This window comes from Acinonyx jubatus, chromosome B3 (assembly GCF_027475565.1).
Source record: "Acinonyx jubatus isolate Ajub_Pintada_27869175 chromosome B3, VMU_Ajub_asm_v1.0, whole genome shotgun sequence".
Lineage (NCBI taxonomy): Eukaryota > Metazoa > Chordata > Mammalia > Carnivora > Felidae > Acinonyx > Acinonyx jubatus.
In genome coordinates this window covers 73,230,263-73,253,945 of record NC_069386.1, presented here as the reverse complement: position 1 = coordinate 73,253,945, position 23,683 = coordinate 73,230,263, and the positions used below count along the sequence as shown (strand labels likewise).

Sequence of the window (23,683 nt, the reverse complement as noted above, 5' to 3'; positions counted from 1 at the left end):
AACTCACTGTAAGAAAAGAGAGTCAGGAGAGAGAGAAGGGTTGGTCAATAACTAGAGTGTGGTTGAAGAGAGGAGGAGTCCCTTGATACCTCAGAAACCTGGCTGAGGACGATGAGTAGGGACTCCCCGCCACCCTGGTCCAGCAATAGACACATGTCCCAGGCCTGGCCAATCAGAACACTCCATACTTAGCCACAATTTTCGGTTTGGAGATGGACACATGAACAAATTCAGTCCAATGAGAGATTTTTTTTCTAGGATTAGAAGCCAAGAATCCATCCTTGTGATCAAGGGGATAAATCTTCCTGAAAATAAAGCCAAATTACAATAGAGATGAGCCTGGAATAGCCTGGAAAGTAGGAGATTCACTTGCAAGAGCAAAGTTTTTAGAGAAGAAAATACTTAAGTGTTCCAACAAACTAGATCTTAGAAGATGGAGCAAAGAATTTGTTCTGTAAATCATAGAAAAGAAAAAGGATATGGTATCAGAGCTATTGTCCATCACATAGCTTTTCCTGGGCTGGGAATAGGAGGTCAAGGAGGCTTGGAAAGGTCAAAACTAGATTATAAATGCTGCCTGGCTTCTCTGAAAAGGAACTCAACTAGAGTGGCAGGGAGAGACACCCAACCCAGAGAGGTAGAGGGCATATCTGAAAACTGCAGGACTGTGCTGCAATCCCCAAGCATAGCTGAGAGCTTGCAAGGCTCTCCCAGAAGCCCCAATTGCAGCACAGAGCTTGTGATGCTTTCAAAATATGTCCACAAGGGGCACCTGGGTGGCTCAGTCGGTTAAATATCCAACTCTGTTTCAGCTCAGATCATGATCTCATGGTTTCATGTGTTCAAGCCCGCATCAGGCTCTGTGCTGATGGTGGAGAGCCTGCTTGGGATTCTCTCTCTCCCTCTCTCTCTGCCCCTCCCTCATTCACACTGTCTCTGAATCTCTCAAAAATAAATAAACTTAAATAAATAATAAAATAAAACATAAAATATGTCCACAAATTCTTTGACACTCCTGCCTTCCAAAGTTGGAGCCAAATTCCCCTCTACTTGAACTTGGTAACTCACTTCTAAGAAACAGATTATGGGGGTTGCCTGAGTGGCTCAGTTGGTTAAGCATTCAACTTCAGCTCAGGTCATGATCTCGTGGTTTGTGAGATCGAACCCCACATCAGGCTCACTGCTGCTGGTGCAGAGCCTGCTTCAGATCCTCTGTCTCCCTCTCTCTCTCTGCCCCTCCTTTGCTCATTCTCTCTCTCCCTCTCTCTCTCTCTCTCTCAAAATAAATAAATAAGTAAATTTTTTAAGAAAAGAAACAGATTATGATAAAAGCAACTTCCAAGTCTAAGTGGGTCGTTAAGGGCATTGAGGCTTCCTCTTCATTCTTTCTCTCTTAGATCTCTAGATCCAGGCAAACATGCTGCTGTGTCATAAGGGTACTCAAGAAGCCCTATGGAGACATCCACGTGGCAAGAAATTGAAGTTTTCTACCAACAACCGGCAAGACACAAGGCCTCTTGCCAGCAGCCAAGGGAGTGAGCCACCTTGGGGAAGGGCCCTCCGGGTCTTTAGATGATTGCGGCCTTGTTATCTTGGCCATAACTTAATGACTGACCCTAAGCCACAACCACCTAGCTAAGCTGCTCCCATATCCCTAACCCACAGAAACTGTATGAGATAATAAATATTATTATTGTTGTTTCAAGCCACTAAGTATCATTTTTTAAGATTTTCTTTTAAGTAATCTCTACATCCAATATGGGACTCAAACTTACAACCCCAAGATCAATCAAGAGTCATATACTTTACCGACTGAGCCAGACAGGCACCCATCAAACCACTAAGTTTTGAGATCATTTGTTAACAGCAGTATATAACTAACAGTGCTAGACCGCAGCGCGGTGCCTAGGCAGTAAAGACTGTAGTAGAAAATCAGGAGGGGGCCTACGGGGAGACTTACCAAGCCCCACACGTTCTATGCTATTGGTCAGAAGACAAGCCTACTGTTCCTCAATCTCCTAGCAGACATTCTTAGAACACTGGGATCTCGGCCAGGACCACGGGTATTACAGGCAGAAGATATAATACCCAGAAGCATGGGAGTTTGTATCAAACAACTATGCCCAGAGGCCCAGCCTAACCAGCCGTGTCTCAGCCCACAGCAGGCAACATGAAAAGGCCAAATGAGAAGAGATTTGGCCTTCTCAAATCTCTGAGAACTGGATGGCAGTGCCTGGACCATGGGCCTCCTACACCCTGGTGTCCAGCGGGAAGATGGAAGGGAGAAGAGGCACTCTGAAAGACTGCGAATTTACTCCTGGAAAACTGAATTTACTCCTGGAAAACTGAGTGAGATGAGAACTTTAAACTAGAAATGAGGAAGTTACTTTGGTTGGGTGAGTTTGAGTTTATTCCACTGCCAAAGAAAAACGTTCATGAGCAAGTGGGGTTCGGTTTTAAAAACTAAAGTTCTGTTTCTGCACATCTGAGACAGGACTATAAATTTTAAATCCACCACAAATTTTTATTTCTTATACTTCAGACAACTAAAAGTTACAAAGAAAAACAAAACGAAGGTTCATGTACCCACCAACTAGCCTAAGAAGTAAGAAGTCAGGGTCCCTTGAGTCCCCCTCCCTGACTGCCTTCCCACTCACTCCCACAGGTAAATGCTATCCTGAGGATTTTTCATGCCTTTCTTGTTACTTTAAATCTACCTCCCCAATTAAGAGTGCATTATTTGGCCAATTTCTACTCTTTAAACAAATAGTATCATACCATAAATACTTTCCTCCAACTTCCTTTCTGCTCAACATTACAGTTGTAAGATTCATCCACGTTGAAATCTAGAATTCCAGTGCATGTAATTAATTCAATTTCTTAGTCTAAATGTATTATAGATACTGATTATTCCTATTATCTTACTTTGAATCTTCTAATTTTGTCTAAACTTTCTTTTTTTATTGTTTCTCAATGACTTTTTTATTGATTAGATTGTTTTGTTGTCTCTACTGATTTATAAGTGCACATTTTGTTTCTAATATATAATAGTTGCCCTTCATTTGTTAAATGGATATTTAACAAAGTTTAGTATTATTCAGGACTGTTACCCTTCCCCAACAACTCAGCTCCAGCTCCATTATCGGTGACTAACATTTTAGTTCTGCTTCAGTTTTTACCCACAAATTATATATCATTGTGTTGCTCTATATAACCAATATTTGTTTATATTTCCCCATTTGTTTACCAGCTTTTTGCTCATTATTCTCCTGCATCTCACACCTTCCTTTTGAGACCCTTTTCTTTTTTCCTGACAAAGTTTGTAAGTCTGATGATAACAAATGCTCCCTTCTTTGGCTTGTCTAAACATACCATCGTTTACCTTCATTCTTGAATGCCAGCTTGTAAACAGTTGTAGGTTGGCCATTATTTTCTCTTCGCCTTTGAAGGTTTTAATGTATTACTCCACTGGCTTGTATTGTAGCTAAGGTGTCTGTTGTCCGTCTAATTGTTATTTTTTTTTATAGATAATCTGTCTTTCTGCCCTCTTTTAATATCTCTTCTTGGTTTTTATACTTTTACAATGATGGGACTAGGTATGGATTTCTCTTCTTTTTATTTATTCTACTTGAGATTCATTTTGCTTATTGAATCTGAGTATTCATACCTTTCATTAATTTGGAAAAATAATCAGCTATTATCTCTTTAAACATTTTCTCTGTCCCTTCCTCTGTTTCCTCTCTACCAAGACTCCAGATAGAATTTGAATCTCTCACTTTATCTTCCTTGTCTCTTACCCTCTGTTTTGTATTTTCTACCTCTTTGTCTCTCTGTGCTGTATGCTGGGTAATGTCTTCATATCTAGTTAATCATCTCTTAACCAATGCTAAATCTATTCCCTGATGTTAAACTCATTCAAAGAGTTTTTGAATTTCAGTTATTATGTTTTTAATTTTTAGAAATTCTAATTGGTTTATCAATTCTGCTGGAATTTTTAAAATAGTATCTTCTCTTTGTCATGTTTTTAATGTCTCCTCTTGAAACATTTTGGATTTGGTAGTTTCATATTCTATATCTCATAATTCTAATATCTGAAATCCTTTTTGGTCTAATTCAGCTATGTATTATTTCAGCTGACCCCTCCCCAGAGTAGCTTGGATTTTTTCGTGTGTTCTGGATTGTGTGATTGGCAGGATTTTATCAGTTGGAATCCTGTGAAACCAAGGGAAATTTATTTCTATTCATATCTGGAACACTTAAATTTTTGGCTCAGGGCTTTCTAGTCCAAGCAGGCAACAATTAATTCAAACTCCAAATCTGCAGGAGGGCCAGACAATAGATACAACTTCTCAGGGAAGGAAATTTTTTTACAACCAATCCTAGGGGAGAGCCAAGCCTGCAGAAACAAGTTTCCTGGTCATGTTCTTTGATACTAAGTGGGCGTTTGTTTTTTAAGTTTTATTTACTTAAGTAATCTCTGCTCCCCCACCCAGCCCCCACCCCCCCACGCCGCCCTGAAACTCACAACCTGAAAATCAAGACTCATACACTCTTCTGACTGAGCCAACCAGGCACTAGGCTTTTTTAAACTCATTTTTTCCCCTAAGAACATAGCCCACCAAGAGCTTTATGCAGGAGTCTGAGGCATTCTCTGCTGTCACCCACACCCCTAGGTTACTCTGACAAACAACCACAAGGTAGCCTCAGTTCCAAGACTTGTTTTTTGGTCTCTGAGGATTTCCTTTATTTTCTAGTTGCCTTAACAACGTATTTAAATGGAGATGTGTTACATTTTACCCAGCACATCCAGGAAACTTACAATGGGAGGTTTTGGGGGGGTTGGGGTTTTTTGTTTTTTGTCTTTGCTTTTGTTTTCAGGAGTTGTATGTCACCATAGTGTTCTCCGCGCAGCTTTTTAAATCATTCAGTTTGCAATGTGTTGAACAGGTTGGAGAGGAGAAAGACGCAGAAGCAGGGAGACCTACTAGGAGCCTGCTGCAGAAATTTACACAAAAGAGTATAATAACTTAAAAGAGAGTGGTGGTGGCAGAGACAAACAGATGGATGTGGGAGATACTTGGTAAATAAAATCAACAAGTTTTCAGAAATCCAAGAAGTGTCTAGTGACAAGTTTTTATAGAGTCAAAAGGTCAAAGGAGAAATTCAAGTTGCATAGGATGTTGGGAAGCCTCTGAAAAACTGGTAACTGTTATTTGTTACTGAACTCACACTCTTCGGTGCACCGGATGTTCAGTAAGCCAATGTCTGAGACACCAGTTTTGAAGCAAATAAGTTTTATTAGCAGAGCAGCCCAACGAGAAGGAAGAGGATCATTCATAAAGCTGCCTTGCTCTGTTGAGTGAAGGGACAGCTTATAAATGTTTGGGGAAGGAGGTGAATACATGAGAGGTGGGTGAGGGGGTTCCTGAAATCCTGAAAGGGGGATGGAGGTGTGTTATGTTTCCGGAAAATGAGGGGCCGAGCAGGACTTGGTATATCAGGCACGTCAGATAATTTTGAAGACAGATGTTACCGTCTGGTCCTCATTAGTTTTTTACAATCAGTGGGTAAACAGGGAGTAGGGGCGAAAAGGGCAAAGTTAATGATAAGCGGTACTAAAACATAATTAAGTAGAGAACAAAACAGAAGGTGGGCCTAAGTTACTAATGCAACTAACACAGCTATAGTGCTGCTTACGCTTTCAAAGCAGGTCCAGGAACTAGGTGTCCAGCCTCAAATTCACCCACATACACTTGGGAGAAAGTGCAGAGCGAACAGAGGAAGGTCCTAGGTCCCAGCTTTGAGTAAATACCAACATTTTAACACCTTCGAAGCAGAGCAAGCAACAGAAACTGAAAAGTTTGGAGAAACACCCAGAAGAGAGCTGTGGCTTTCACGAACGCTGAGACATGACGATTTCCAAAGGGAGGGAGAAGTCGACAAGTGTCCAGTGAAACCGAGGTCAAGAAAAATAACTGGAAACTAGGCATTTGTTTTGGTGACACATAGGAAATTACTGCTCTTGACGACAGAGTCAATAAAAAAAGGCAAAGGACGGGAGCGAATTGGGAAGTAAAAATGGACACCACTCCTTGGAGAAGTTTGGCTATGCAGGTGAAGACAGAGGGCATTAGCATCCGAAGAAATAGGCTGGAGAAGGGTTAAGAGGAGAGTAACTTAAAAAATTTCAAATGAAGATAGAAAGGAAGCAGAACAGGGAGAAGAAAGGATGAAGAGGCCAGGCCGAAAGAAATCCATAGTACAGATAGAGAAATTCTCTTGCGTTACTACCAATCCGCCAGGCTGAAAGGGCATTCAAATCTCTACGAGCTTTCCGTCATGGGTGGGTGGCTGACTGTGTGCTCCCCACTCTAAAACCTTCCGTGCTCTGCCTTCGTACCTTCTTTGCCCGCCCACTGGGTCTAAGCCTACCACATCCCACCCCGGCCCCTTCCCAGCCACTCCTCGCGCTGAAATATACAGCCTTCTCTATGAACAATTCCGGGTCGCCAAGGAGGACCACGCCCAGTCTCAATCCTGCCCGCCCCCCTATTGGAGCGCGCTTCTCGAGAGACACATGCGCACAAATGTCGCTTCCAGGATTGGGCGGTCGTTTCCAGATTGGGAACTCCCCCCTAAATCTTGCGCGGGCGCGTTAGGTCCTGGTCGCTATGCGGGTGCTTGTGGGTGAGGGAGGGCAGAAAAGGAGAATCGGGGGCGGGCTTATGGAAAGGTTGAAACAAAAGACTGGGAGGTGGGAGACCGTTTTTGAGGGAGGGCAATGAATCGTGCACTGGCAGTCGTGCACCAGCCTTGGCTTCCTATCTCAGGAAGCCGAATCTCCCCCAGTCCCTGTGACCTGTGTCACTTTTGCATCGCGGGAGGGGGGAGGGGGGAGAAGTCTGGAGTCAGATGGGATGGCACCAGAGGAGGGGGCCACATGCGGGGACGGAAGGTGACCCCCCCGAGAGGATAAATAGCTCGTAATTTCTGGTCAGGTGGCGGGACGGGCTTCATTGGGACAGCCCTAACCCAGCTGTTGAAAGCCAGGGACCACGAAGTGACGTTGGTCTCCCGAAAGCCCGGGCCCGGTCGGATCACCTGGGTATGTCCATCCTCTGGAAGCTATGGGAGAAGGTCTGGTTTGGCGGCGCAGGGCAAGCCACCACCCGTACCTGCCTCATTGTTTTCTTCAACAGGATGAGCTCGCTACGTCGGGGCTGCCGCCCTGTGATGCGGCTGTCAACCTGGCCGGAGAGAACATCCTCAACCCTCTCCGAAGGTCAGCTAGGGCCCCGAAGCTGATGTCCTTCAGAGCAGAGGGAGGACGGGTGTGACCCTGATTAGGAGAACCTGTGAGCTGTGGCGAATGGAAATGTCCGATTGAGAACTAAACTCCTATCCCAAACTACTCATCCCGCCCCACTCCTCCCTCCACACCCACCTGCCCTTCTGCCTGCGTCAGCCATTGACTTTAGTCCTCACTCATAACTCAAGATACCCAAGATACATGCCTTTTTTTTTCCTACAGGAGAGATGGGCCATTCCTCTAAACCACAGTGCAGGGGTTTACTAGAAGTGGGTATGGATGAGCCCCAGGGAAAGAGGAAGGGATATGCGTGTATGTATTTAGTGACTTACTTCCCCTTTTTTTTTTTTTTTTGCCTCCTGCAGGTGGAATGAAACCTTCCAGAAGGAGGTTCTCAGCAGCCGCTTGGAGACCACCCAGATACTGGCTAAAGCCATCACCAAGGCCCCACAACCCCCCAAGGCCTGGGTCTTAGTCACTGGTGTAGGTATGTCCCAAATCACCAGCCCCTTATATTAGCCAGAAGAAGAGAGGTTGCACAGCGAGGGGTTAGCTCAGGCCCTTCTAGCTATACACACCCGAGTACTGATCTTTTCCAAGCACAACAACTTCCTAGGCCCTCAGTCCATGCATATTTCTCCTGACCTTTGCGTACTTTCTCTGAGAAACCGGGATTCTCAGAGGAAGAGGGGATAGTGGCACTGCTCTCAGTGCCAGAAAAAGCCTCATCTACTCCCAAGTCCCTTGCTTCTCACAGCACAGTTCTTTGGGAACAGAATTTGATTCTTGTATTTCACCATTGGGACCAAAGAACTGCGAACGGTTATAGAACATATATCTGCCACTAGTCTAAGTGTTTTATACATATTACAGCATTTAACCCTCACAAGCACCCTATGAGAGATAGGTATTATTGTTATTCCTGTTGTAAAGATGCAAACATTCTGCAGAGAGAGGTTATATAACTTGCCTGAACTCACAGGGTTAATAAATGGTGGGGCTAAGAATAAATCTCAGGCAGCCTGGCACCGAAGTCTTTGCTCTTAAGCACTACACTCTAGCAGTCACTCAGCTTAGCTACAACTAAAGATAAGTTACTCTAGGGCAGGAACAGGTCAACTCGTGGAGTAGTTCAAAGGAAAACTAGGGCTCTGTCTTCAATGGGAAGATCCCAAAGACCTAGGAGGGCAAGACCAAGGGAAACATCAGGTGCAAAGGGCCAGGCAGGACCAAGGATGTTGGGGCAAACCAGTGCTATTCCACCGGCAGCTTACTACCAGCCCAGCCTGACTGCAGAGTACGATGAGGACAGCCCAGGAGGGGATTTTGACTTTTTCTCCAACCTGGTAACCAAATGGGAAACTGCAGCCAGGCTTCCTGGAGAGTCTACACGCCAGGTGGTGGTGCGTTCCGGTGAGAACCAGGGGCCTGGGTATCAGACAGGTTTGGAATGTCTTCCTGGGCTCGGGGAGTGGCAGATTTGTGGCCAAGCTGTGGATGGGAGGACAGGAAGTCCCAGAGAGAGCCATACCTCTGAGCTACTACAGAGCTAAGCTGGCCTGGGAAAAGGGAGGAAGAGGAAACCAGGAGGAACTATGGAACTGCTGGAGGCTGAAGAGCCTCCCCGACCATATCTGACCATATCTCTTGCCTGCTCTAGGGGTCGTGCTGGGTCGTGGGGGCGGTGCCATTGGTCAGATGCTGCTGCCCTTCCGCCTGGGCCTGGGGGGCCCCATCGGCTCGGGCCACCAGTTCTTCCCCTGGATTCACATCAGAGACCTGACAGGAATCCTGGCCCATGCCCTTGAAGCAAGCCACGTGCAGGGGGTCCTGAATGGAGTGGCTCCAGCCCCCACTACTACAAATGCTGAGTTTGCCAAGGCTTTGGGCGCTGCCCTAGGCCGCCCAGCCTTCATCCCTCTCCCCAGCATGGTGGTGCAAGCTGTCTTTGGGCAAGAGCGTGCCATCATGCTGCTGGAGGGCCAGAAGGTGGTCCCACGGCGGACACTGGCCACAGGCTACCAGTATTCCTTCCCGGAGCTAGAGGCTGCCTTGAAGGAAGTCGTAGCCTAAGCGGGGAGGCCTCTGGCAGGGCCGGAGTCCTGTCCCTCAACAGAGGCTTCCTGGTTGGAGACTCAGGTAGTAGGCTCAGGTACTGAGACCTGAAACCATCTAGTCCTAGAGATTCCTCTCCCTGCCCTCCTCATGGTTCCTTTGCTCCACCTGATTTAACTGAGAGACTGTCCAGTGTCTCAAGGTTGCAGTCTCATCAAGTTGGATCCTTAAACTCTTCAACTCCTTGGAAAAGAATTTCCAGATTGGTTTCCCTGTGTGTCCCATTACTGTCCCAGTTACCCTTTATGTTGTGTAGAGAATTCTCTGTGATTGAGGCAATAAAGATAAATTATCTCACAGGCTTCGTTCATCTCTTTGGCCTAGATTCTTCTGGAATTTATTTCTAAGGAAATGCCAGATGATTCTTTTCCCTACGTTGGGGTTTTGAAAGTTATACTGGGCATCCCTCTTCTTGGTCCCTCCCTTGCCAAGAGCCAGTAACAAATTTGGGGCATGAGGTTATTATAGAGACCAGAAAACGAGCGCAGTGATCATCCATTTCCAGTGGGTTCTATGGTCACCCTGTGTACTTGTTCACACAGTGCCGTTAGGGTGCCAGCAGAGGAAGAGACAAGGCTTCAGTCTAGGACAGCCTTCAGTCTGTCACTGAACAGCAGTGAATTAATAAAGCAATCCCGCTGGCCCTAGTTCATGAAGCTGCAGGACAAAGCCAGCATCCCCACCTGTAAGAAGCTTGGGACTTGCCTCTCATCTGATTGGGCTGACTTCAAGCAACCAGAGTCCCTAGCACGAAAGGACAGTTGGGTCCCTCTGGCCTACTGTCCTGATTGTGTGCCACGCCTTGACCAGAAGTAGTTCCCCCTAGCCCCCAGTTTGGGGCCAGATTACCCAATCTCCTTTCTTCCCAGAGGACTAGGAGTTGTCTATGAGTCAGTTACCCCACAACTAGCCTCTTTGCCACACACCTGCCCCTAGGTCAGGTCCATACAGGCTAGTGCTATAAAGCCCTAATGGGAGAAGAGCTGAAGACACTCTCTATCATCCAGCTCCCCAACACTAATTGCTGGAATGAAGAACGGAGATGGCAGTATTTAACTCGCTGTGTGCCACTCAGGGAGATGTCCACAGCCGTAAAAGAACCATGTCCAGGGACTTGCTGCAGAGCCCGGACAGCACAGAATCCAGGGGCACTTGTCCTACTTCTTTATCTGGTCTTGGACTCTTCAGGAAGTTGACGGGCTCTGTATTGTTCCTGAGAGAATGACCCACCCAAAGGTAGATGTAACAGAAAAGCATATTTGGGGGCTGCAACCAATACTGTCCACAGATGAAATGTGCAACCTTGGAGTAGTCAATTTTCTGGCACAGGAGGACTTGAAGCAGATAAAGGACAGGATGTAGGAATCAGGATGACAGTGGTCGATCTGGTGGCCAGTCAGGTGCCTTCTGACTTGGACCCTTTGGTTTTCATTTTCCAGATAATTGGTTCATCTCAATACCACCTCTATAAACCCTTCCATCCCCATACACATGCACACAGAGCAGAAGGGGGCCTCACTTTATGCAGTAAATGTGTTCTGTAGAGAAAATGCTGGGGTCAGATCACATTAACATTGTCACTGCAGACAGAGCATGGCTTCATCAGTTTGGCGAACACTCAACACTTCAGCAAGTGCATCTCAACGGGGACTTTCTGACACATTCGTTAATCTGTAAACAAACACTTGAATGCAACAGGAGAGCTGCCATTTATAGGAACCCTGAGAGTATTTTGGTAATGCAAACAGCCACCCCTAATTAACTGTTTTATAAATGTGGATTTGGGGGGGTTGCCCAAAAGGGACGCAGCCATGATAGGGCACATTATACTGAGGACGCAGTGTTAAAATCTAGGGCACGGGCCCTGGGGACTGAGGATCCTCAGCTCTCTGACAGTGAGGTTTTGGTTAGGAAGCCTGTGCAGCCACAGACAGACACACCTGAGACTTGATGCAAGTACCTTTCCTCCAAGGAGCTTTCCCCCACATTCTCATTTCTCTTCCCAGCTGGCATTTTTGCTCCTGATTTATACACAGAAGTAAAGGCCAAGCAGCTCAATCAAGGTCACAGACAGGCATAGCTGAGACCGGAAGCCAAGTCTCCCTCTGCCTTCACCAGCTCCCTGCTGCCCCACTGTGACCCAGACCCCATAACACTAGCCTCCCCAGGGCCCAGCATCCCCCTTCCCAGCCAGGCCTAGGAAGCAACCTGTCCTCTGACCTGCCAAAGCCAGGGCAAGGAAAGGCTTAGCTTTCTTGCCACCTGCTCTTCGTTCCCCACCCCCGTCTCCATCCCCAACTCAATTTGAAGGAGGAGCTAGCAGTCCCAATCTCCAGGACCTACTCTTCCCAGCAGCCCCCACTCCCTACAGAAACCCTGTGCTATGGCAAGGTTGAGAAGTTAAGGCTGAGCAGAACCTCCTGAGAGCTATTTGAGGTCCTGACTCCAGATGAGATCAAGTCGCACCAACTCAGAGTGAGTCTAGGTCAGGATCTGAGCAGCACAAGGACCCTCACAGAAAATGCTGAGCTGGGTGAGGCTGGAGCTGATGGTATAGCAGCCACTCGGACAGGTGAGACTCAAAAGTTGAGGCTCAGTAGGGCCTCCGAGAGCTGGTTGATGTCCCGGCAGTATGGCTCCCGCTGCAGGATGAAGTCCACCTTGTGATCCTGGCCCCAAAACACCTCCAGCAGCTGGCGCCGGAGCCGCTCTGTCTCCCGAGTCTTCCGAATGCCACCACCGCCTTTTTCCTCCTCTTCTCTCCCCTGCTGCTGATGACCGTGTTCTGTGAAAGCCCTGGAAGGATGCTGAGCCTTAGAAGACCCCTGAGCCCTGGGAAGAAACAGAACAAAAAAAGCTGATGAGCATCACGGAGGGAAGTTAGAGCCCAGGGGGCATCCCAGTTAACTGCCTGGCCTATTCCTGGCTTGGAGGGAGGGGGGAGGTGGGGAATGGTCCTGAAGTTCCACAAGATGACCACTGAGCGGCAGTATCAACCCACTTCTGAAGGGGAGGAATTTCCTTTGGAGCCACGAAGATGAACCCTGCCACTGGTATGATCTAGTTTTAGTCTAATACATTGACCACCTACTTCATGGTTCGGCACAGATGGGCTAAATACAACTGGCTATAAGTAAAAGCAACCATGTTCCAAATAATCCACCAAACATGGATCAGGGGAAGCTTCCCTCCCAGCCTGGAGGGTCTATGTCAGGATTCCCTGAAAAGCAGTTAAATACGGCCAAGCCCACCGCAACCTGAACCGCTGAAGAATTAAGCTGGCCCAGATTGAGGTCACACTTCCCCCCAAGTCTCCAAGTCCCCAAAGCCCTTCAGACAGAGGCCCAGGGCTGGGAGCTGTCTAGGAGAAGCTGGGGCGTTACCTGACTGGCTTCTTCAGGAACTCATCCAGCGTGGGGCCGTTTCGCCCCAATGGATCATCAGGAACCATGAAGAGGTTTCCCACAAAGGTGAAGGGCAGTAGGCTGGATGGGGACAGAGAATGTATGGTCACAGAGGAACCCTTAAGAACCTCCCAGACAGCTGAGATCAGCACCACCAGAAAATTACTGGCCACCGTATCCTTCAAGGCAATATCAAGCCCCTTCCCAGAGTCTTCACCCGATGGCAGAACAGAACTGGTTTAGAGAAAGGTCCGAGTATGCGCCCTGTTCTCAGGGGAGGGTTCCCTCACCGCTCCCTGATGATCGCCATCCACTTCTCAGACTCCTCCGCCAGGTCCCGGAACTGGTCATTGGAGACAATGACCCCGTCGGTCTCTTCAGCCAGCTTCACCATGAACCTGTCTCAAAAACCACGGCAGCCGTTCTGGGATACTCCAAGGCCCCAACCCCAGAGTATCATCGACTTCCATGACCCACCCCTGGGCATGGAGATCTGACCCCCCCACCTCACCTTGACCCAGTCACTAGGTGACTGCCAGATTCAGGTGCCATAGTTAAGAGAGGAAACAGAGACAAATCTACATGGTCTCCCGAGAGCATCCCCTCTATCCACCACAACCCTCCACCCAACACTTTGTGCCTCATTCATGAAAGACCGTGAGATCTGGCTCCAGCTCTGTCTCCTTCCATCGTTCCCCATCAGTCACAAATCCATCATGCTCTTCCTCTGAAGAGCCTTCCACTCTGCCTCCTTCCTTTCCAGTCCTACCATTACCCTTCACTATTTGAACATTGCACCTGAGATACTGCATAGCCTCCTGATAAGGGGTGCCCTGACCCCAGCCATTTACCACCCTCAAGTCTCTCCTGCCCTCCCCTAAAAGAACACGCGTTTCCCCCAAACAAAACTCTTCCCTCCTTGCCATTTATCTACTGAATAAAGTCCACAGGGCTGGCAGCTACGGCCTTCTAGAACCCAGCTCAATCTACCTGTACAGCCGTATCTCTTCTGGTATTCTCTAATGTACTCTCAACTCTGGCAAAATCAATGATCAGATAACACCCTGTTCTCCAAACATGCCCTGTGCTGTCTGACTGCCACCATGCTTCTCAGACGATTCCCTCCATCTGGAGGTGCTTCCCAAACCTCACTGGATGAACAGGATCACCAGGGAACTTTTAAAAAAGAGATGCCTGGGCCTCACTTTAGTAATTCTGATTCCACAAGATGAGATAGGACTCTTGAGGCAATGGGTGGGGGTCTTTTATAACAGGTTTAGAAACCAAAAAGCTGGGGCCCAGCCCAGCCCACATCCTCAATCAACAAAAAAACTTGCTAATCTCTCCCTTCCCACAAAATCCCCACCACAAGGGGGCTCCCTTTCCTCCGAGATGCCATAGTGTTTGGTTTATGGTTTGTTTGGGCTCTGAAATCAATAATCAGGCCTTCCCTAATTCCCAGCACCCCCACCTTCTACAGGCCATGTGCCTACTGCTAGGTGCTAAGTGGGCAGGCAGTATTTGAAAGACAGTGTGGTGAACAGCGAACGAGTGATAAGCATTAGGTGTAACATGACTGGTTCTGAGTTTCTGTCTGGGAAACACATGAAGGAGACGACATACAAATGTACATGGTATCATATGATAATAGAAAAGGTATTTGCAGGTTAAGGGTATTTAACTGTCATGTTACTTCTTTTGTTGCTCAGCAGTATTCATTCAGTAGGCCTATGCTATGCACCACTCTGCTACTCACTGTAACTAGACAAAATTCCAAACTCATACTGTGCTGTCCGCCTACCGGGACCTACATAACAGACACGTGCCTTTAACATTCATTACAACTGACTCGCTCTTCAGTTTCAATTCTGTGTCATTGCTGGTGTGGAAAGGTTCCATGTCTTGGATAATACATAAAACAGAAGAGCACTAGGAGAAAGTGAACTGCCTTTTTGCAGAATACCATTTGTTCGTTAGGGAAAAAAAGTATTTGAAAAGACAAAATATATAATCACTGTGGCTTGGAAACTCATTTTTTTCTTTAAGACTGAAAATCCTAGGGAATAAAGAACTTGTAATTGCAAATAATTGGCTTTTAAAATCTGCCCATTTCCCCCTCTATGTGTGTACCCTGGGGAGGGAATGTGCCCTGGATTTTTTATTTACCCAATTTGACAGCTTTAACTTCTCACTTTGCCTTTGCCATGTAGTATAGCCTTTGTTTGTTAAGAGTTAACCACCACTCTTGGGGCGCCTGGGTGGTTCAGTCGGTTAAGCATCTGACTTCAGCTTAGGTCGTGATCTCACAGCTCATGAGTTCAAGCCCCACATTGGGCTCTGCACCGACAGCTCGGAGCCTGGCGCCTGCTTTGGATTCTGTGTCTCCCTCCCTCTGCACCTCCCCCACTCACGCTCAGTCTCTGTCTCTCAAAAACAAAATATAAAAATTTTTTAAAAAGGTAACCACTCTTACCCTATGTCTGCATTTCTGTGTGACAGACATGAGACCTACTGCCATAGTTGAGGGGGTCCCTGACAAGTCAAGGACTATCACTGTACACTTGCCTGGCACCTTGAGTGAGGCAAGCACATACCTTAGCTTCTTTTGATATTCACAAGGAGGGTGAACAGATAGAAGAGCACCCTGGGACAAAGAGGTTAACCCGTTAAGAGACTGGTCTGTAGTCAGAGTCAAGGAGTAGGTACAACTTGGGGCTCAAATTCAGATCTTCAACTTCTAAGTCCAGTGATGTTCCTATTGTAACACGTTTTGTATCATCTTAGTATGGCCGCATTGTGTTTCTTCCTTTGCCTTTGTTATTTTGAACAGCTACACCGGTACTTCCAGGGGGATTTCTCTACATGTTTGGAAATTTGGGCTGTAAGAAGTTATTTATGCCACCAGCTTTCCCAGCTTCCCATTAAACTAGTATGTTCTAGACAGTAAGGCACTATATAAATACAAGGCATCATTTAGTCTGATGAATCAAAAATGAATGAATGGGCAAACACAGTTGTCTACCTTCTGTCTCCTCTGGCCTGGATTCATTCAGGTACGCGGAGGAATAACTGGCCATTTTCCCGCTGCCCAGACTTAGAGACCGCACAAAGGGTCAGGGGCTTCCATCCCCGCCTCGGCTGCCCCCACTGTGCTTCTTGAATCTCAATACTGGGGCCAGGAGAGAAGCAAGTACCTATCATCGTAGGAGGAGATCCTCTTGCCATCCATGACTCGGGAGGGAGTGAGAGAGAGCAGGCTGAGGGAGTATAGCTTTTGCAGGAAGTGGCCCTCTAGAGAAACAGAGGAGCACAATGGGGTTATCCTCAAGTTGAAGCGGGGCCTATCCCGGGTTACAAAACATCGTGCCCAACTCACCTCTGACCTTGGCATCCTTACTGAAGCGCCACTGAGGCACAAAGACAGTTATGTCACGGTGGCCCCGGTCCCAGAAGTACTGCACAGCAATGGCAATGCCCCGGCTGGAGAAGTAGTGTTGGAGGCCATGCCTGCAGTGGGAAGGGGTCAGCGCTCTAGGGCCCCAGAGACGAGGCCTCTCAGCATGTGTCCCCAAGGTCCATAAAACTGTTCATATCATCCCCCTCCCTGGGATCCTCAGGCCCACCAGGTACTCACACCATGGCCACATTGCTGCCATCAATGACAATGTGACGGAGGTCTGGCTGGCCAGGCACATTGGCAAGGCACAGGGTGAAAGGGTCCTGCAGGGCCTCCTGGAAACGCTGCGTGCCAGTCACCAAGTTGCCCCCGCGGGTACCTCGTTTCCACGGAGACCCACGGCCTCGAGCCACGACCTGCTGCTTGTCTCCCCTGTCTCCTCGGTCTCCGCAGTGCCACGGGGGTTCGGGTGCAGGTGGAGGGCTAGGCACCCTTGGAGGTGAGGCCTTCCCATTGTGTAACCGCTGGAGGAGGGAGGCTCCCCGGGGCTGAGCTGCCCTCAGATAGGAACCCTGGGCACCAGGAGGCTCACTCTGGACACAGAACCGTCCTCTGTCCTGAGGCACCCCCTCCTTCCCCAGACCCTTTCCTGTCAGGGGCCCTACCTGCCCTGCCTCTCCTCCTCCTGGCTGTGATCTGAAGGCCCCTTCTTTCTCCCAGGCCTCTTGCCCAGACAGCTCCTTCCACCCCAAATCCATCTCCCTGGGACCACCCTGCTTCCCTCCCTCCTTCTCCATAACATGTCTCTCTCCCCTTGACTCTTGCCACCTTGTAGGTCCAGTGTGCAGGGACTCCCTGCCTTCACTCGAGAGAGCTCTGACTCCCTGGTACTGAGCACCCAGTGGGCCCGGGCTCCCCCCCACCCAGGGGGGTATTGCATGGGGCCCCTGCCCTCTGGATGCCTCCTGCACCAGACTCAACAGTTCCTCCTGGACAGCCAGGGGCAGCTGTAGCAGGGCCTCTCTGTGGGCATCCCCATAGGGCTGCAGCAGGGCAGAGAAGTCTCGCAGCACTCCAGCACACTGAGAGACTCTGGGGGATCGCCCTGGCTGAAAGTCCCAGCTCAGCCGCTCCACCAGCTCCTCCACTCTGCTCTGAGCCATGACGAAGGCCTCAGTCAGGCCACTGACCATTAGCGAGCCGGGCAGCCCAGGCACCAGGTGGGCTGATGTGCTCCAGACCAGACAATCAAGGAAGAAGCCCTGGGCTCCCAGGAAGATGCAGTGCAGTTTGGGTGGGTAGTGGATTTCATTCTGCAACTCTGGGCTGCAGAGACCCTTCAGGAACTCCTGGGGGAGGAATAGGGATAGGGGAAAGGAAAAAAGGAGACTTCTGGAATTCTACATGGCCCAGTAGCCTCTTCAGGCCCATTGCACACCACCACCACCCCATCCCTGAGTTCCAGGATGCCTGGGCAGAGCAATGGAGCCCCACAGAGCCTGACAAAGGTGAGGGTTAAAAAGGGATCAAGAATCTCACTTCTTTTCCCTTTTCAGCTGATAGGGCTACGGCTAATATTTCCACTTAGAACCTGACTCAACTTAAGATATTATTATAATAAACTGATCACAAGGCCATCTCTCTAAATATGTATTCGTGCTAAATATGTATGCGTGCGTATGTGTGTTGTAGATTTCCATCACAAGGACTGTCATTTGCTAACTTTTGCTGGACTCATGCTTTATCTCATTCACAATAAGTCCAATGAAGTGGATACTGCTATTATTCACATTTCATAGATGAGGAAAGGGAGACTCGGTCATGAGGCCACCCCATGAGGTAAGTGGAGCTGTACTAGAACCTCTGACGGCAGGAAGCAATGGGGCCTGGCTTCCCATCCCCCAGTGAATTCCTTGGTGGGGCCTGCTTGCCCAACCGGATTATCTCTAGTCTTCAAAAACAGCACAACTGATTTGAGTGGAATCACCTGTCTCTAAGTCCTGGCAGAACCTGGCTCAACATAGCTCAAATGAAACCAAAACTCCAGATAAATACAGATTTGCAAAGTCCCTCAAAAGATGACAGTCACTGAGGTTGCCAGTAAGACAACCAAGGAGTGAGTGGAGCTCCTCCCCAGCGGCCCCTCCTCTGCTCTGCCTCCCTGTAGGGGAGGGAGACATTGTTCCCCAAAGGGTCAAGGAGGGGTGTTCACCTTGGCTCTGCTGGCGTTCTCCTTGGGGCCCTCCAGCTGCAGCCAGATGTGAGGGTTTTCAGGACAGTCCTTTGGGAGGACACTCATCCCCACGCTGAAGATGCGCTCCACGTAGGGTTGCTGCTCCCGCACCTTGTCCTCAGCCTCCGCAGACACGGCAAAGCGGTCAGGGGACGGGGAGCCAGCCCCCCAGGTGGGCATGGCTGCTTGGCCACCCAGCCCTGGAAGGAGGGAAGGCAGCTCAGAGCCTCCTTGTCCCCTTAACCCAAATCTTGGGTCTCCCACCCTACACCAGCTATCAACAGGTCGCGATACCGATCTAGTAAACAACCTGGGTCCATCCTGGGGGTAGGAAGAGAATGTCAGATTATCCGGAACCAGGTCTTCTCTCCGGAGAGGAAGTCATGGGCAAACAAGGCTGCCTACTGGGGATGGGCATCTGGCCTTTGGAAAAGGCTGACCACAGCCCTAAGCAGGAAGAGTGGGGGCTCCAGCTCGGTCTGGAGGCCAGAAGTGGATAGATGACAAAAGAGTCCCTCTCCTCAGGATCTCTGCAGTCTCCGCGTCCAAGACGGCCTCTTAAAGATGAATCCGCACCAGGGCTTGAACTGGGATGTCCTCTGGAGTCCCTGGTCTGCCATTTCCAAGGTTCTAGCCCCTCCCACCTCTCCCCCTCCCTCCGCCGTCCGCCGCTCTTCTAGGTAGCGCCAAGGCCCCACCCGGGGCCCAGGGGTCAAGCCGGGTCCCGCCCACAGCCGCCAGCTGCCACCGCCCCCGGCGCCCTTCCCCCGGCCGCGCTCAGCACAGGGGCCTCCGGCTCGGCTCCCGCCGCCGGGGCACGGGGCAGAGCGCGCCTACCCGCCTTGGCCGCCTGCTTCGGCCTCAGTACAGCGGGCGCCTCTCGGTGCCTGCAGGCCCCAGCTTCACCCGCGCCCCAGGCCCAGCGGAGAAGGGCTGGGAGCCCGAAACTGGGCGGGCCTTCCCGAAGTCCTCACCCAACGGGGACCTGTCTTCGCCACATCTCGAACAGTTTTTTGAGTCACTTCCTGGCCCGGGGCGGAGTCAGCCAGGCCCCACCCGGCGCAGGGCGGGCTCCGGGCCCTAGCGCGCGCCTGCCGCCGGGACCCTCCCTGACCCGCCCCCGGCCCGCCTCCCGGCCCCGCCCACTCGCCCGGGGTTCGCTTGTCCTCAGCTTCCAAGCCTGCCTGATGGGTTCACCTCCCCCGGTAAATCTGGGTTCTCGCTCGTTCTGCGCAGTTGTTTCTCGGGAGAGAGGAACCACTCATTGAGAGCTGGAGGTGAAGAGGATCCCTTCGGATGAAGATGTGGAAGATCAAGGAGAGAAAGAGACTGGCCCACGGTCACAAGATACTGACACGGTTGGCCCAAGCACTTTCCACCACGATCGTAGGGGAAAGACAAGGTCACCCGCTTTCATCTAATGGCGGAAAGGGGCCACTGAGAGGGCTGTTGACTAGTGAGGGATTTTAAGAGGAGAGGAATGAGGAAAAGGAGGGGCTGTACGAGCTGTCTGGCGCATAGATGCACGCTCACCGGCATACACCTACAGGCTCTCACACATTCTCACAGGTACATGTACACTTTTACACACCAAGTTCTCTATGGTCCCAGATCCAGCCTTCAGTGCTCTCCAGAGGGGCTGCCCTGGGTTCTGGCTGTAGCCCTTCTGTCTCTCTGCTTCATCCCTCCTCTGCCTCCTAGCGCCCAACTGCTGTCACCTCGTGCCCTGCCAAGGAGGAGGGAACTGCAGTGACAGCAGGAGAGAGAGGCAGGACAGAGTCGTGGGGTACAGAGAGGTATGGAGAGGGAGATGCTGAGACCAGGTTAACAGCGAGACCCAGAGAGGGGGCTGAGGAGCAGGGTGAGGGGTGGTGAGAGCCCCGGGGGAAGCAGGAACTGAAAGGAGCGGCAAGAGGGGACAAGACAGGAAGACTTGTGGGTCACAGAACAACTCAGCCATGCCAGGAGCAAAGCGACACTGGCGACCAAGACTCCCACCCAGCCCCAGGCTGCCCTTGGCCCTGATACTTCTGACCCTAGGGAATGGGTGGGCCCAAGAGGGGGCAGAGCCTGTCCTCCTGGAGGGGGAATGCCTGGTGGTCTGTGAGCCTGGCCGAGCTGCTGCAGGGGGGCCTGGGGGAGCAGCCCTGGGAGAGGCCCCCCCAGGAAGAGTGGCATTTGCTGCAGTCCGAAGCCACCACCACGAGCCAGCAGGGGAGATCAGCAATGGCACCAGTGGGGCCATCTACTTTGACCAGGTAATCCCCCTACCCTTGTCCAGGGGACGTGTAATGACCTGAAATCAACTATTCAAACCCACTTGGCTCTTAAGGAAAATCCCCCTACTGTGACTAGGTGCTCCTCCGCTCCTCTGCCCTGCTGCCTGTCTCCCTTCCCTACACCCCTACCCACACTCCTCCTTGCCCGTTCTCATCATTTCTTGTGAATCTGTGCATTCCTCCTATTCTTATCTACCTGCCACCCCTTCTTTTCCTTACTCACTGCCCTGTCCCATAAGCCAGTAGTTTCCCTCAGTCCCCACTCAGCAGAGTCTGCTTCCCACAGGTCCTGGTGAATGAGGGTGGTGGCTTTGACCGGGCCTCGGGCTCTTTTGTGGCCCCTGTTCGTGGTGTCTATAGCTTCCGGTTCCATGTGGTGAAGGTGTACAACCGCCAGACTGTCCAGGTGACCTGTGTACTGGGGCCCTGTCCTGGCTCAGGAGGGGAGGGAAGGGAGAGGGAATAAGTAGAGTCCTGCTGACTCCTAGGCAGTCCCTCCCTTGACGGTGTCCTTGGGTGGGGGTGGGGGGTGGGGGGGGTGCGGCTGGCAGGAGGAAGAGAGGAAAGGACCTGTCTAGCAGAGAGTGTGGAGGAGGTACTGAGTCCAACCCTGGCCATCCCTCAGCCCCCCACTGAGCGTGTGCTGAGCCCCAAGTTCCCAGGATTGCAGAGTATCCCTTGGGAGCTGGAGAAAAGAAGAAGCCCTCGGGCAAGTAGGGGATCTTGGGATAAAGGGAGAAGTGCTAACTGGGCTCATCTCACCAGGTGAGCCTGATGCTGAACGCGTGGCCCGTCATCTCAGCCTTTGCCAACGACCCTGATGTGACCCGAGAGGCAGCCACCAGCTCTGTGTTACTGCCCCTGGACCCTGGGGACCGAGTGTCCCTGCGCCTGCGTCGGGGGAACCTACTAGGGGGCTGGAAATACTCAAGCTTCTCAGGCTTCCTCATTTTCCCACTCTAAGGGTTCAGGCCTTTCAAGGACTGGAATCTAACCCCTGCCTTCTGCCCTCTGCCCTCTGCCCTCTCCTGCCCCAGAAGCAGCATCTTTGGAGTAGGAGAGAGGCTCCCTGTGGCTGCCTGTATTCCACCTTCTTGCATGGAACCCTGTGCCTAACACCCAAGGTGAAGAGTAGAGCTGTGGTGTCTGGGGACTTGGCCCCCCTCACCTACCCTCCCACCCCCATCCTCCCACTGCGTCTCTTTGTGCCTGCAAGGTACGGCAGGTGGCAAGGCCTGTGCTACTTTACAGACTCTGTTCTTCCTGTTCCTCCACCCCCAGCCTTCTGCTCAGTGCTATTTGGGGACAGGTGGCACAGGTGAGCCTGACAGGCCCCCCCACAGGGACCCAGATGGACCAGCCTCAGTGTACCCTGCAGGCTCCTTCCTATGAGGTGTGCCAGCATCACGGATCTTGGCCAGCAGAGTCAGAAGCCGAGCCAGCACAGTGTGGGCTAGGGCAGGAGGCTTAGCGACCAGCAGAAGTGTGGGGAGGACCACAGGACAGCCCAGAGCCTGTGGCTGGTGGGGCAGGAAGGCCATGTGCCCAGACTGAACATGGTACACACTTTTCATGTACACTGGGGCAGCCAGCAGACAGTGAATCTGGGCATCCATCTGTGCAAGGTCCCCGATGGACTCTGGCCCTCACCTCCCCACCTAAGACGTGGGGTGTGTGTGTTTGCTGCAGCCAAGAGTGGGTGTACTGAGCTTCCTTGGACAGCTGGAGGTAGGGGTAGACAGTCACACATGGGCAAGTATTGACCTCCAAGCATGACACACGTCAATGACGCGGCCACCTCCTAGAACCTTTGTGATCTGAACTTCAACGACTCCACATTCTGACCGCCACCGCCACCCTCCCAGCTCTCTCAGCTACCTTCACTGTACCTGTCCCAAACTAGTCCTAGCCTCTCTTCTTTCTCCTGATTTGTGCTGCTTTGTCCTCCTTCTTAAACTTCCTATTGTCTTAGATGCTATGATTCATCCCTTCAGCCACTCTCCTGCCAGTGTTATAAAATCTCTATGTCTTACCGCACGCTGTCCCATTCTCCCAGCATGGATAAACCTATCAGTAAAGCAACTAGAGAATGACGGTCAATGAGAAACCACAGGAGCCCTGAAGAGACAAGATGCCATTTACAATTTGGATCAGGGGTTACAGGATACAAGCAGGTATGTTTAGAGAAGAGAAATGTAAAATTGTATATTTGAGTCAAATACAAAAGGAAATTAGTAATGCTTAAATTACACAGGAAACACCAACGCGGATGTGTGGTTTTCAAAAGAAGTAACTTTTTCAAAATTTGTCACTAAAGTAGCCTAGAAACAATATTAGAAAAAATCTGATATGCATTCTGAGCACCTGGATCTTTGCCTCAAATACGATTCACCTTTAAAAGAACTTGGGGCGGGGCGCCTGGCTTGCTCAGTTGGTAGAACGTGTGACCCTTGATCTAGGGGTTGCAGTTTAGAGCCCCACATTGGGTGTAGAGATTACTTAAAAATAAAAGTCATAAATAAATAAATAAATAAATAAATAAATAAATAAATAAAATAAAAAGAACAGAACTCCATCTCTTAAATAACTCTATGCCTGGAACATGTTGTTAATGACAAAAAGCAAGGATACTTTTTAAACTGTATCGGGTAGAGCCGAAAAGGCAAAGGAATCCATTTTCAAATTCTCCCACCCCTTGACATGCTGTGACCATTTGATCATCGAAAGGAAAATAATACAGTTAATTGGAACAAGGTGAATTTTTAAAATCCATGACTCTGTAGTGATATTTAAAAGGGAAAAAGTCACTATAAAATGTGCAAAAAGATAGTTAATTTATCAAGTGAAGAAGAACAAATATAATCATATATATTTAGCTAATTCTGATAAGTAGAAGAGTGTAAATATAGTGAGTATTTTATCTCTTCGTAAAGTATACTTATTTTT

General features: G+C 49.8%; 3 protein-coding genes across 8 annotated transcripts; 2 read left to right on the top strand and 1 right to left on the bottom strand.

Annotated features, from left to right (window-relative positions):
- The first annotated feature begins 6,562 nt into the window (after nucleotides 1-6,562).
- Nucleotides 6,563-9,726, top strand: SDR39U1 (short chain dehydrogenase/reductase family 39U member 1). 3 transcript variants are annotated; one of them, XM_053224327.1, is made up of 6 exons: nucleotides 6,563-6,659; nucleotides 6,999-7,105; nucleotides 7,200-7,282; nucleotides 7,675-7,796; nucleotides 8,579-8,722; nucleotides 8,970-9,726. In XM_053224327.1, the coding sequence occupies exons 1-6, from the start codon at nucleotides 6,578-6,580 to the stop codon at nucleotides 9,380-9,382; spliced, it is 951 nt and encodes a 316-aa protein (XP_053080302.1). In that variant the 5' UTR covers nucleotides 6,563-6,577; the 3' UTR covers nucleotides 9,383-9,726. The 3 variants fall into 3 exon arrangements, with proteins under 3 accessions (XP_053080302.1, XP_026921300.2, XP_026921302.1); XM_027065499.2 differs by having other exon boundaries at nucleotides 6,589-6,687; XM_027065501.2 differs by lacking the exons at nucleotides 6,563-6,659; nucleotides 6,999-7,105; nucleotides 7,675-7,796.
- A 1,201-nt stretch (nucleotides 9,727-10,927) lies between these two features.
- On the bottom strand, nucleotides 10,928-19,557 carry KHNYN (KH and NYN domain containing). 4 transcript variants are annotated; one of them, XM_027065497.2, is made up of 8 exons: nucleotides 19,433-19,557; nucleotides 18,438-18,658; nucleotides 16,463-17,574; nucleotides 16,205-16,335; nucleotides 16,023-16,119; nucleotides 13,119-13,226; nucleotides 12,808-12,909; nucleotides 10,928-12,256 (listed from the first exon to the last, which is right to left on the bottom strand). In XM_027065497.2, exons 2-8 carry the CDS (start codon nucleotides 18,636-18,638, stop codon nucleotides 12,004-12,006), a joined length of 2,004 nt encoding a protein of 667 aa, XP_026921298.1. In that variant the 5' UTR covers nucleotides 18,639-18,658; nucleotides 19,433-19,557; the 3' UTR covers nucleotides 10,928-12,003. The 4 variants fall into 4 exon arrangements, with proteins under 4 accessions (XP_026921298.1, XP_026921297.1, XP_026921299.1 ...); XM_027065496.2 differs by having other exon boundaries at nucleotides 18,769-19,485; XM_027065498.2 differs by having other exon boundaries at nucleotides 19,296-19,485.
- A 38-nt stretch (nucleotides 19,558-19,595) lies between these two features.
- On the top strand, nucleotides 19,596-23,299 carry CBLN3 (cerebellin 3 precursor). Its single transcript, XM_015086223.3, has 3 exons — nucleotides 19,596-20,716; nucleotides 21,024-21,143; nucleotides 21,503-23,299. The coding sequence occupies exons 1-3, from the start codon at nucleotides 20,417-20,419 to the stop codon at nucleotides 21,698-21,700; spliced, it is 618 nt and encodes a 205-aa protein (XP_014941709.1). The 5' UTR covers nucleotides 19,596-20,416; the 3' UTR covers nucleotides 21,701-23,299.
- The last annotated feature ends 384 nt before the right edge of the window (nucleotides 23,300-23,683 follow it).